At 63.1% G+C, this 12759-nt stretch overlaps 1 protein-coding gene across 3 annotated transcripts in view; it reads left to right on the top strand.

Moving 5' to 3' along the window:
* The window catches only part of TRAPPC9 (trafficking protein particle complex subunit 9), a 515472-nt gene extending 505416 nt beyond the window's left edge, over positions 1 to 10056 (top strand). For all 3 annotated transcript variants that reach the window (XM_060116028.1, XM_060116029.1, XM_060116027.1), the window contains 2 exons: positions 8398 to 8618; positions 9287 to 10056. In XM_060116028.1, coding sequence (XP_059972011.1) covers positions 8398 to 8618; positions 9287 to 9454 — 389 coding nt within the window. In that variant the 3' untranslated portion in view covers positions 9455 to 10056. The remainder of the gene's footprint in view (positions 1 to 8397; positions 8619 to 9286) is intronic.
* The last annotated feature ends 2703 nt before the right edge of the window (positions 10057 to 12759 follow it).

Genomic DNA, 12759 nt, shown 5'->3' with positions numbered 1-12759 from the left:
ATCTCTACCCGGCCCTCATCTTGGCTCCAGAGGCCCTGCTCCCACCTGCGCCTCTGAAGTCTGGGTCCTGATGCTCTCTGCTGGCCTCAGGCTCGCCCAGCCCCCTCTTCTCTGCCGTGCACGAGGGGAGAGGAACCCACGCTATGCCCCAGCCCTCTGCCCAGCCCCAGTCTCCAGGAGGACGAGTGGGGTTAAGGGCTTGGGATTCCAGAAGGTTCTCAGCGAGGGATAGATGAGTAAAGAAGACCGGACAAAAGGGCCTTTACAGACTCCTGTCCCAGCAGGCAGAGGCGCACGTCCACCCTGTGGGGCGCTGAGGGCCGCAGCTGCCTGGCCGGGCATGGGCACAGCAGGGAGACGCTACTGCACCCACACTAGGATGGCTGGGACAAAGAAAGGCAGGCACTACAAGCGCTGGGAGGGACGTGGAGAACCTGAACGCTGCGAGTAGGGCTGTGAGATAACACAGCCGCTTCAGAACACAGCCTGGCGGTTCCTCAGCAGGTTAAACGCAGACCCACACAACCCGGCAGTTCTGCCCTGAGGTGTGTGTCCTCGAGAAGTGAAAACCTGAGTCCGTACAGACACTTGTCCTGGAGTGTCCACAGCAGCATTGCTTACGACAGACAAGGGTGGAAGCACCCGAGGGCCCATCCACAAATGAAGACAAGCTGTGGTGCGGCCACACGACGGAACATCACTCCAGTGTGAAGAGGAGGGAAGTGCAGGCTCCCACAGGTCAGAACCTGGACAGCGTCGCGCTCAGGGAGGGAAGCCGGTCCTTAAAGCCCGAATGTATAGGATGGGACTCGTGTGAAAGTCCAGATCTGGGGCGTCTGGAGAGCTAGAAACTCGATTCGTGGCCATTCAGGGCTGGGGGACGGGGAGAGAGGCAGGGATGGTGGAGGCGTGTGGAGTTTCTTTTTGACGTGATGAAAATGCCCTCACATTGCCCGTAGTGATGGTTGCACAGATCTGGGAATCTATGAAAAGCCGTGGAATTGTACACTTTAGTAGGTGAGCTGTGTGGTTTGTGAACTAAATCCCAGTAAAGCTGTTTAAAAAATAACACAAGCCCCTGTGCCCGGGGTTCGGGTGGGAGCTGGGCGCTTAGCTGGGCGCCTCGGGCCGGCTGTGAGCCTCTCCGCACCGGGGTAGGTTCACCTGTAAAGTGGGGCAGTGACAGCGCCCGCCTGATGGGGTTGGTCTGAGGACTGCGTGAGGCGGTGCCTGTGAAGCCTTAGAACAGTGGCCAGGGTGCCCCTGGGAGCTCCTGTCACCACAAGACTAATAACAGTGAGAAGCGCCGCGGGCTGGCGCCCGCGGGGGAGGACAAGGGGGGCGCCTGGGTGCAGAGGGCCGTGCCGGGACAGGCCCCTTCCACCGCGCTCTCCACCTGCTCCCGGGCTCACGTGGGCCCGGAACCCTCTGGAGTGCAATGGGCATGAGAGGTTGGCATGTCCCCAGGGCGGTGTCTGCCTGTGTCCTGGGCACCAAGAAAGGCCGGCCCCCTCCAGGCACAGTGTACAGTAGGGGCGGCATTTGGCGAGGCCAGGCGGGGGTCTAAACCGGCCCCGCATGGGAAAGCGGAGCTGTTCCAGCCCCTCCTGGGGCAAGAGGGGAGACCGAGGCTGGAGGACAGAGCCGCCCCCTCCAGAAGCAGGACTCCAGCCGCCATGCTGATGCCAAGCCCTGGATGACGGGCACTCCGTCGGGGCAGCGTCTGGGGCGGGCCAGAGGCCCCGGGCCCCGGCAGTCCCATCACTTCCCGGACCTCAGCCTCTCTGCTCAAAACCTGCTAAAGCCTCCCCAGTTCTCTCTGCCCTCCAGGAGCACGTGAGGGTGGGGGGGAGGGGCTTGGCCTGTTCGGGGTACCGGCGAGGGTTGGGGGGAGGGAGTGGGCAACGGAAGACTCGCCTGACCTGGTGGCGCCTTGGGGTGCGGGCACCGCCCCGTTCTCAGCGCGCTCTCACTGCGTGAACCTCCGCCCGCTGTCCGCACGGTGGCTGCCCTTGGCCAGAGCGCAGGCTGGCACCGCCGGCTGCCTTCCTCCTAGCGCCTTCCTCGCCAGCCTGGGCCCTGCAGGCCCTTCCCTCATCGTGCCTTCTATTTATAGCATGGGTTCCTGCCAGAGCCTGTCAACGTGCTGTAGCATAAACGTGGCAGCCGTTTCAGGAGCCATTCTGGGCCAGATAAGATTAAGTCCGTGACTCTGGCTGGTATTAAAAGTGAAGGAGAAGCACGGCCGGGGGCGGCGGGAGGAGACGGGCTGGGGCCCAGTTTAACATGTTGCGGGAAGAGACTAATCCGCTCCCCGGAGATTTCTTACAATATGGATTCTCCCGCATAAATAATCTCCTCCATGAAAGTCGGGTCTGCGAGTCAGGACCAGAGCCAGGCAGTGGCAGCTTGGTCCTAATGTCCTCTCTGCAGGGGTGCTTCGGGGACATGGCCCAGTCCCCTCGAGTCCCAGGGGGCCCAAAGGGGACAGGGCACGGCTGGGATTTGAGCCCAGGTACCCCTGCCCCAAAGCCCACTCACTTACTCTTTCATTCATCCACTCACTCACTCAACAAATATGAACTAGAAGAGTGCCTGCCTGGCCTGGGTGTTGGGACGAGGAGGGAGGGACACACAATGGTTAACAAACAAATGGGTAAAGAAGAACTTCAGATAAGATGTTGAGGGTCGCGAGAAAATGAAGAGAGTGGAAGAGTGACAGTGCAGGAAGGCTCTTTACTGTGTGGTCAGAGACAGCCTCCCTGAGGAGAGGGCCAAGGTGGTGCGAACAGCAGGTGCAAAGGCCCTGGGGCAGGGATGCGCTGGGCCTGCTGGCAGAACAGGGAGGAGGGAGGCAAAGTGGTAGGAGCGCGGGGATGGGGGAACCTTGCTCAGGGCCGTGCAGGGCCCTGGAGACCAGGGTCAGTGGCCGTAATGTGATCAAAACTCCCTTTTATTCTGGGACCGGGCAAGGGGCGGGCAAGGACCTGACAAGGTGAAACCACGGTTCATGCCGCTGTGAACCGTTGGCTGCCATGCAGGAAGCTGGCCTGGGCTAAGATAGAGTGGGTCGGGGCAGAGATGGGGATGGCCGCCGGGCGGGCCGGTGGGCTGGGTGTGGGTGCCCGGGGAACACCTCGGTGTGACCTCCAGGCGCCAGGCGGGCCTGCCAGGTAGGGCCACTTCTGTACGGAAGACCCTGGGGAGGCGGGGTTTCCGGGAGAAAGTGGGAGGGTTTCGTTTGGGCCAAGTTAAGGGTGAGACCGTGCTGGACACCTGGGCGAGGAGGTCAGGGCTGCCCAGAGGAGCCGGTGCCCGGCTGCAGCCCTCACTGGGTCCTGAGCCCCTTCTGCTCGGTCCTGCAGGGTGGCCACCCTTCCTGTCCAGGAGTCCCTCCCACCTGGAGCTGCTTGAGGGCAGGGCCACATCCAGGGTGTTCCACAGACACTCGTTAAGATAACGAGTGCTGTGGCCTTGGCCTAGCCTCGGGTTTCAGAAACTGCGGGCTTGGGGGCGGGGCAGGCAGAAACGAACGGAACCTGTGAGCACTTCCCTTTGGCACTTTGCACAGAGAATGTGACACTCGCTGCGTTTCCAGATGAGGGACACAGGCAGGGTTCAGGCCGGGCTCTGCCCGCCCTCCCCTTGGGCCTGGAAGGCAGCGCCAGCTCTTTGGTCGCTGAACGCCAGCCACTCTGACAAGTGAGCGCCAACCTGGTGGCTGAGAACAACACGAGCTACTGCCCCACGGTCCTGTAGGCCAGTCTAAGAGGTGGCGGCAGGCTGGGGGCCGGGGAGACCCCGGTTCCCGCCTTCTGGGCTCCAGGGATGCCTGCACCCCTTGGCCCTGTCCTGTCTTCAAAGCCAGCTGTGCAGCAACTCCCGGCCTCCCTCCGCCCCCATGGACACGCAGCCTTCCAGGCTCTCCCCTGCCCCCTCTTGCCCTTATAAGGACCTTTGTGACGACATTGGGCCCACCCGCATACTCCAAGATACTTGAGTCTCAAGGTCCTTAACTGAATGTCACCTGCAGAGTCCCTTTGGCGTGTGCGGGAACACACTGCACGGGATCCAGGGATTAGGACGTGGACATCTTTGGGGGTGTCATTCTGTCTACTGCATCACCCCCTCTGGTGGCACAGACTTAGGGTTCCGGGAGCTTCTCGGGGACAAGGCTAGACCTCACAGAGCCAGAGTTCTGTCTCTCCCGCCCAGCGCTCCCGAGGAGCCCCCAGGTCGAGGTCGCCCGTGCGCAGCTCCCCGGCAGCCTGGGGGTCAGGAGATGGGCTTCCAGGCTGGGACCCCCCTCCCTGCCTCCCCGGGGGGGTAGGGGGGTGCCTCTCCCCTGAGGCTGGGGCATTCCAGGTCGCGATGTGGCCCACCTGCAGGTTGGCTGTGGGTCTGCATCCCTCCTGGACAGAGTGGCCAGGAGAGGCTGAAGGGACTCGTCCTCTGCCTCGGTCCTCTCTGTCCATCGCATCAGCGCTGTGCTGGTCATCTTTCCCCATCAGCATTCACGGCCAGCCTGCGGGTGAGGAACGGCCCTGGAGAAGCTATATAAATGCAAAGTGTCCTCCTCGGCTGGGGATTAGAGCTGGTCAGGGACCTGGCCCGCCCTGCGCATTCGCCTCCGCCCAGGGTGGATGTGGGCATATGGTGATAATGATCCAGCCCCCCCGTTGTGTGCCCCTCCCCCTCTGCACGCGCGTTTCCCATTCTCACAAAACCTCTTTGAGGTGGGCTTTCCTATCAGCCCTTCTACAGGTGAGGAAACTGAGGCTTGGAGAGGGCCAGCGGGGAGGAGTCAAGGAGAAACTACTCAAAACTGCGCAGCAGCAGGAATCTCTCTACCCCAGCCTGGAGAGGGGCAGGGGGGTCCCCACCGCAGGAAGTGGACAGTGGCAGCGGCCTGACGGGCCGACCCTGGAGGCCGAGGGCAGCACCTAGACCCCGCATACCCGGACATCAGACCTGGGGTTCCCACGGGGGTCTTAATGAGCCCACCCTGGATGCCATGGGAAGGCACCCGGGTGATTGTGAAGACTCCTCGGGGCGGGGAGGCGCCAGCTGCACGGGACACACTCGGACTGGTGTGCCCACCCCCTCCCTGCAACTGGCCAGTCTGCTGCGGACACAGAGGGAGTGCTAACCCGCCGTCCCTGGCAGGGGCCCCGGTCTGGCGATGGAGTGGACGCGGTGCCCACCTTCCCCACCTGAGGTCAGAGGGGGCTGGGCCACGTGGCCCCCGGGGACGGTGGGCAGGAAGCCGAGCTGAGCCCTGCACGTGCCACAGGGCGGCTGAACTCCTGGCAGTGCCGTGATGTGGTTCTCATTCCTCTGGGCAATTTAGAAAGGGCTCCAGCACAGCTTGCCTTTGAGAAATTTTTAATTATTTCTTCCCTGCGCCTTCCGAGTGAGCTCTGTGACTCCCTGGTGGACAGCTGGAGCTTCTCCTTGCTGGTCTCAGCTGTTCCTTCCAGCCTTGCTCAGCGGGGCGTCCACGCGAGAAGGGTCCCCTCTCCCCAGCGTGGGGCACAGCTGCCCTGGTCCAGAGTCAGAGAAGCGAATTCACTACAGCAAAGGGTGTGCTGGGACATTAGTGCCGGTGGAGTTACAACCGCCGACCTGAGCACAGCCATCACGGTCACTGTCAACACTGTTATCTCAGATGCATTTTCACTAGATTTCTCGCACAGTACCCCGTGGGTCCCAGGAGAGGCCAGCCCTGGCATCCTTTTCAATTCAGGAAGCATGTCATATTCTCAGAGAAAACGGACCTCTGCTGTTTCCACCAGTGAGTAACGTGGGAAGGTTTGGTGCTCTCGGACCCAGGTTGGAGGTGTTGGAGCTGCAGGGTGGAAGGAGACAGCTGCTTGCTAAGCCCAGAAAGTCGTGAGTTTGGCAGGCAGTTATTGTGGGTGCCAGGTATGGGTGTGGCGTGACCAACTCTCCCAGCGTGCCTGGCACTGAGGGGTTCCCAGGACGCAGAAGTTTCAGTACTAAAGCCAGGATGGATGAACCATGACAGTTGGTCACCTGTGACTGGGGACACATCAGAGAGCAAGACAGGTGGGTCCTGCCCCTCTTGAGGGTCGCCCTCCTCCCTGGGGAGGCAGACAAGGAAGCAAGCAACTCTCCCCAGACTAGGGCAGGGCAGGCCTGGCTGGGTCCTCTGTCTGCCTCTGGATCATTACGCCAGTTTTGCAGATGAGGTGAAGGAGGCTCAGTTCGGCAGAGGGCCTCCTCCAGGATGAAGGGTTGGGGCAAAGCCAAGATCCCAGCCCGGCCTGCTGCTCAGCCAGGGGCCAGCTCCGTCCCCCATCCGGCCACCCTGGCCTGACCTCGGGACCATGCCCCTCCCCCTCATTTAGAGAATGCCAAGGAAAGAGTCCCACTAGGAACTGTGTTCACAGCCTCATTTCCCCTCTTCATTGCCCCAGGGGCCAAGTAGAGCTGGGCATCAGGGAAGGGTTAAGTGGGCACCACCAGGTGAGCTGGGGGCTGCTCTGCAGATGAGCCATAGGCCAGTGCCTGTGGCCCACGCGGGTCCCTACCAGGGAGAACTCAGGGGGCAGAGATGCAGCGAGCCGGCCGCCCTTCGCTGATTTGCAGATAATCCTGTCTTCCCCTTAATGGAACCGTCAACCGAGGCTCTCCTACACCTGCTGTCTCCACATGGGGCTCAGACTTGCCTGGCCGGGTTCATTGTTCAGCATTACTGGGGCCCGGCCTGAGCAGGAGAGGGACCAAGGACTTTTTATTACGTCCACTTCTCAGGTTTGAAACAGGCCCAGGACAGAAGCCAGTGTCTCTTGTTCCTGATATATCCTCTCTACACACACACGCACACGCACACGCACACGCACTCACGCTCCGAGCCCTGGATGTGCTACGGAAGGGTCAGCTGAAGAGATTCCAGCACTCCTCGGGGACATCCACCTGCCTTGGAGGGAGGGTCTGCGTGGCCCGTCCAGGGCTGGCCCCTCTCCAGACCCGTGCCTTCCAGGAACCCCAGTGGGGCGCTGGCCTCCTCCCATGGGCACCGAGGCCCCATAGCTGTTGGGCAGGATGGTCTTCCGTGCAGTCACCTGGTGTCAAGAGCAGTGGCAGTGACTTGGGGGCTGTCCCCGACTAGCCTCCACTGTGGGATTCTGGTAATGGCGGGGTCAAGGTTGAGACACACGTGACGAGTCCTTCAGCAGCAAGGTGGGCAGGCGTGAGGAAGTACACAGGTGACCTGTCACGTCATGACTCCTGGGCCTGCAGACGTGACGAGGCCAGGGCTCAGGGTCGGCGCTTGGTAGCCCCACGGCCAGTACCGTGTGGTGTGAAGTCCCACTGCAGGTCTAGGACCCCGTTCCCTGGCCTCCATGGCCGGATCAGCAAGCCGGTGACCTTCTGGTGTCAGGAAGGACCCTTACTGACCGTATCAGCGTCCAGCGCTGCCATAGCAAATTACCACTGACCGGGGGCCTCGAGACAACAGAGCTGCACTGACTCACTGTTGTGGAGGCTGGAGGTCTGAATTCAAGGTGTGGGCAGCGCTCTGGGGGAGGATCCCCCCGCCTCTCCCAGCTCCCGGAGCCGCGGCCGCATCACTGCAGCCTCTGCCTCTGTCTTCACCTGGGCTCCCCTCTGAGTCAGTTTTCTCCTCTTCCGCCTCTTTTAAGGACACTTGTCACTCTCAAATCGCAGCCTGTGCCTTGCACCCATGCTTGAAGGTGGGTCCCCCGGCCTACCCACCCCGCCGTCCTGCTGGGATGTCTGGTGGTCTGAGGAGAGCGGGGGTCACAGCACAGCCTCTCCAGTCTACCTGCCCCGTCACCCCACCCCCTTGCTGCCGCTCATTCCCTGTTCCCTGCCTGACGGGTGCGCGCCCTGCTCCGTGACTCCCAGACCTTCCCCCAGCTAGCGTCCCGCCTCCGTGGTGCCCCAGGGCCACCCCGGCCCTCACTGCTGCAGTCTGGGCGGGTCGGTCTGCAGGTGACTCAATAAAGGCCCGGCTACGGCTCCTCGGCCCGGCCTGTGCACAGTCCCCACCAGTTCTTAGTCCCTCCCCTGGCTGTCCTCCACCTGCAGGAGCCCCTGGGGTCCGGGCCAGAGCTCAGCCCTTCCAGGTGGGGGCAGCTAGGAGGCCCTTCAGGAGCCCCCAGTGACCCTGGGGCCCTCTTGGCCTCTCCAGCGTGACACAGACCCCCCTGGGGTACAGCTCTGGCCCCGACGCCTGTCTCCGCTGGCCTGCACGTCGGGAGAGCAGGAACTGGGGCCCTTCCTCTGTTTTCCACGAGGCAGCTTGGTGGGTGAAGGAGCGGAGAATGAATGAATGAATGAATGAATGGAGGGAGGGAGGCTGGCTGGGCGGTGCCCTGACAGCCTCGTGCCCCGTGTCGCTCGCAGATGTGCTGGTGGACGGACAGCCCTGTGACCGCGAGGCGGCGGCCTGCCGGGTGGGCGACCCTGTGCGCCTGGAGGTGAGGCTGACCAACCGGAGTCCGCGCAGCGTGGGGCCCTTCGCCCTCGGCGTGGTGCCCTTCCAGGACCACCAGAACGGCGTGCACACCTACGACCTGCGCCATGCCGTCTCCTTCGTGGGCTCCGGCACCTTCTACCTGGACAAGGTGCGTGTGGCCCCCGGTCACTGTCCCCTGTCCCACCCCTCCCCCAGTGGCAGACGTAGGGGTTGGTAGACGTGGCGGCCTCTCTGCATTGACCCTCATCCCCCTGACTCGCCCTGAGACCTCAGACGAGTTCACGTCTCTGTACCTGAGTCCTGGGAGCACAGCTAGGATGGGGATACCGGCCCCGAGGGTTGTCAAGGAGCTGAGACGAGTGTGCTGGGGGGGCGGCAAGGCAGCGTCAGATCTCCGTGCCCCTGGCGCCGCTGCCCTGCCCCACGTGGCCGGCTCCTCCCTGCTCGTGGTCGCTGCACGCAGGCCCAGAGGGACTGATGGGGTCACAGGGCACAGTCCTCAAGCTCCACTTGCCTGGTGAGATGGCACCTTTGCCCCAAACGCTCCCCACGCTCCCTGACCCCCAAACGGCCCAGGGAGGGAAGTGTGATTAGCGCCATCCTAGGATAGGAGCTGAGGCCCAGAGAAGTGCAGTGACACGCCCGGGGCAGCACAGCAGGGAAGCCCTGGAGGGCCATGGGAGCAAGTCCTGGGGGCCCGGCGGGCCCGCCCGCCCCTGCCCGCCCCCGCCTCTGTATCTAGGTAGGTTCAGGGTTCTCCTGGAGGCTCTGGGGGTCCGCGCTGCTCCCGGCTGATGCCCCTCCTCCTCCCCTCAGGTGCGGCCGTCGGGCCAGTCAGCCTGCCTTGGGGCCCTTCTGTTCCTCTGCACGGGCGACTTCTTCCTCCGCATCCGCTTCCATGAGGACAGCTCCAGCAAGGGGCTGCCGCCCTCCTGGTTCCGCCTGCCCAGCGTGCACGTGCGCGCCCTGGGGGCCCAGGCCTGAGCCGCTGTTCCCGCGGGGAGAGATGACCAGAGGGCTCCCCGGGCAGGGGACAGGCCTTCGCTGCAACTCCTGTCCACTCCTCCCAACCCTCACCTCCCCTCCTACCTGCGGCGTCCTCTCTGGGCTTTGCAGGAGCCCCCAGACTTGGCAGCCGTGCCCCTTCCCACACTGGCCGTCAGGGCTCCCCTGCAAGAGGCCGCTGCTAGGGTGAATGCTAACCAAACCCCAAAGTGTGGCCCTGGGTCCCTGCACCTGTTCCTGTGACCTGGGGTTCACAGCCCAGCCAGCAGGAAGAAAAGGTGAGCGTGAGGGAGGGGCACAGCCGGGGGTGGGGGGTCTGGGGAGCCTCCCTCGGCCCCCTCAGCCCTTGGAATCCCCCGAGGGCTGGCTCTTCTCCCAGGGTCCCCGAGGCAGCCCAGCCAGGAGAGATGGCACCGTGGTTGACCCCAAGAGGAGCCACCTGCCCCCGGTGGGTAGACAGTCACCTGTGCCAGCTGTTCTGGCCCCTGGGCTGGTTCCAGCCTGGGCTGTGGGGGGTCACAGCCTGTGTGTGTCTGCGTGTCGGTGACAGATTCTCCAATAAACGGCCTGCCTCGCTTCTCTGCTGGTCCACCTGCGTCCCTGCCTCTGCTAGTCCAGTGTGGTCAGGGGGCCGCCCCCCAGCTCGTCAGCCCCCGGCGCAGGTAGGGACTCGCACGACCCCACACAGCACACACGGCTGGTGGCCGGCAGGGTTGGGCCTGTGTCTGTCTGTCCCTGTGGCCCCCCCAGGCCCCTCCCCTGCGTGTGCTCTCTGGGCCTCTATGCCACCCCTCTCAGAGCACCGTCTCGAGTACCACACCACGGTCCTCAGCCCCCGCGATGGCTCTGGACATCTTGGCCTCTCTTTCTCTCCTGAGGTCCACACACTCGGGAAGATGTTTGGGGGTGACACAGGCCTCCAGAAGTCGAGGTGCAGATTGGAGGTGGGCGTTCCGCAGCCACCCTGGGACCCACCTACCGCGAGGGCTGCCTCGCCCCGGCTCCCTCCTCGCTCCCCTCCGGGTCGCCCAGCCCGCCGGCCCCCTGCACCCTCACTGCCAGCCCTGGAGGTTTAGACCACCTCTGCCCAGGCACCCTCAGGCCCTGTCTAGTAAATTCCACCTTCGAGCAGAGTTCTGGGGCCAGAGAGAGGGCGAGGGTCCCAAGGCGCAGAGCAGGGTGCGGTGAAGCCGGACGTGTCCAAGGCTCCCGAGTCACCCCGTTTAAACGAGGCCCCCCGGGCAGCAGGCGCGTGGCCGGCCCACACCCAGGGACAGAGGAGGATGGGCAGTGAGCGAGCTGCCGTGGGCCTGGGGCGCATGGCCCGTGGGAGCCCCACGGCTTCAGAGATGGGTGCCCTTCCACGCGTACCGGCACGCCCCGATTAGAAAACATCTCAACGAAAGCTCTGGGCTCAGGGCAGCGAAGAACTTCCCAGGCCCGCCTCACATGGGCTGCACGTGTTCCTGGCGTGCCTCCCAGTGCCGGGACTTCGCCCTGCTGTGCGGTCCTCAAACCCTCTGGGCCCTGGGGCACTGCCCCATCGCGGGGCCTGGGGGACTGGGTCTCCAGGTGCCCAGAGCACAGAGCCAGAGGCAGCTGAGCAGAATCCCGCTGCCCTGGCAGGGTCACCCCAGGAGACACCTGGGAGGAGCCACCTTCTCCCACACTCCACCTCTCTGACGATGCTTATGGTCCCTCGCAGGCTCTCAGGGCCCAAGTCCAGGCCTCGTGGACCAGGCTGCCACCCGTGGCTTTGCAGGCTGCTTGTCGCCCACAGGGAGGTCGAGTGAGGGCCAGAGCCCTATCTTGCCCCTCGTGGGGCTGTGCCGCCTGGGTTGGGCAGGGGGTGCTTATTCAAACTGCACAAGCTGCCACGTGGCCTGGGGTGGCCCGTTCCCCCCACTCCATCGGCCTCCACCCTCGCGGACCTTGCTTCTCCCAGAGCCCTGCCCTTAGCCGGCCCTCCCTTCTGCCCAGGGCGCACACACCTGGGTCCTCGCAGAGGCTGGCCCAGGGACGGTCTTCGTTTCAGTGCCCCATAGCAAACCCTGAATCTGAGCACAAGTTCATCTGGGAGATGGGGTTCCCCCGTGGGGGAGTGAGGGGTCAGAGGCAGGGACGAGCGGGGGCAGAAGCATTCTTGGGCCCCTGGGCTGAAATCCTCCGGGAACTTGTGGGGCGTGAGAACACAGCCTCAGACTCCTCCTACCAGCGACGAGAGCTGGCCTGTGTCCCCCAACCCTCGGGGGTTCATTCCTGCCATGCCAGCTGTTCTCGGACCTGAACAGGTCAGCTGCCAGCCTTGGGAGCCCCAGGGATGCTGGACATGCCAAGGAATCTTGGGGGCTGGGAGTGAGGGCTCGTCCGCAGCCATTTTCTGGGACTGGCCAAGTGTAACACAGCAGGTGTTTGGTCTCTGCCCTCAGTTCCTGACAGAGCTGTTTCATCCCTTGGAATTTCCTGGGTGACAGGAGCATCTTTTGTTCGAAAAAAGGCGGCTCTGGGTGGGCTCCTAGATGGCTTCAGGATGGGGGCTGGTCACCAGAAAGGCCCAGCATGACTAGAAGCTTGGGCCTCTCTCTCCCACCCTCATCCTCCAGGGAGGGGAGAGGGACTGGAAATTGAGTTAATTGATCATGCCTGCAAGATGAAGCCCCCGTAAAACTCCCTCAGCTGTGGGGGTGTGGAGAGCTTCCTGTTTGGTGAACATGCCCACGAGCTGGAGGTCGTGCACCCCAACTCCACCGGGACAGAAGTTCCTGCAGCCAGGATCCTCCCAGACCTCTGGGCACCTCTTCGTCTGGCCGTTCATCTGTATCCTTTATAATGGCAGTTATAATCGATTGGTCAACATAAGCCGTGAGTAAAGTGTTTTCCTGAGTTCTGTGAGCTGTTCTAGCAAATTATCAAGCCTGAGGAGGGGGTCATGGGAACCCCATGTGTTTTTTAGTTTCCAAAACAAATACAACAGTTGCCAGAGAAGTTACTGAATGCGCCGAGAGAGAAGTCTCAAAGGGCTTCTTGGGGGAGGGGGTGTTGACACTAACCCAGGCGCCCTGAAAGGTGACCCACGTGAGGCCTGTGTCCCGAGTGCCCCCCACGGTGGAGGAGGTGAAGTGCATCTGGCCCAAGGACAGCCCTGAGCGGGCTGTGAGCATTTGGAGCTTTCTCGTAGGGTCAGTGGGAGCCCGGGAACCCTGTAGAGCAGGGATGTGACTGCTGGCGTTGGCATGGCTGGATCGTTCCAGCGTGGAGGGGTGTGGCCGAGGCGGAGAACCCAG

This window comes from Mesoplodon densirostris, chromosome 13, assembly GCF_025265405.1.
Source record: "Mesoplodon densirostris isolate mMesDen1 chromosome 13, mMesDen1 primary haplotype, whole genome shotgun sequence".
Taxonomy (NCBI): domain Eukaryota; kingdom Metazoa; phylum Chordata; class Mammalia; order Artiodactyla; family Ziphiidae; genus Mesoplodon; species Mesoplodon densirostris.
Note: the sequence above shows the minus strand (reverse complement) of the source record. Positions and strands in the feature narration are given on the sequence as shown.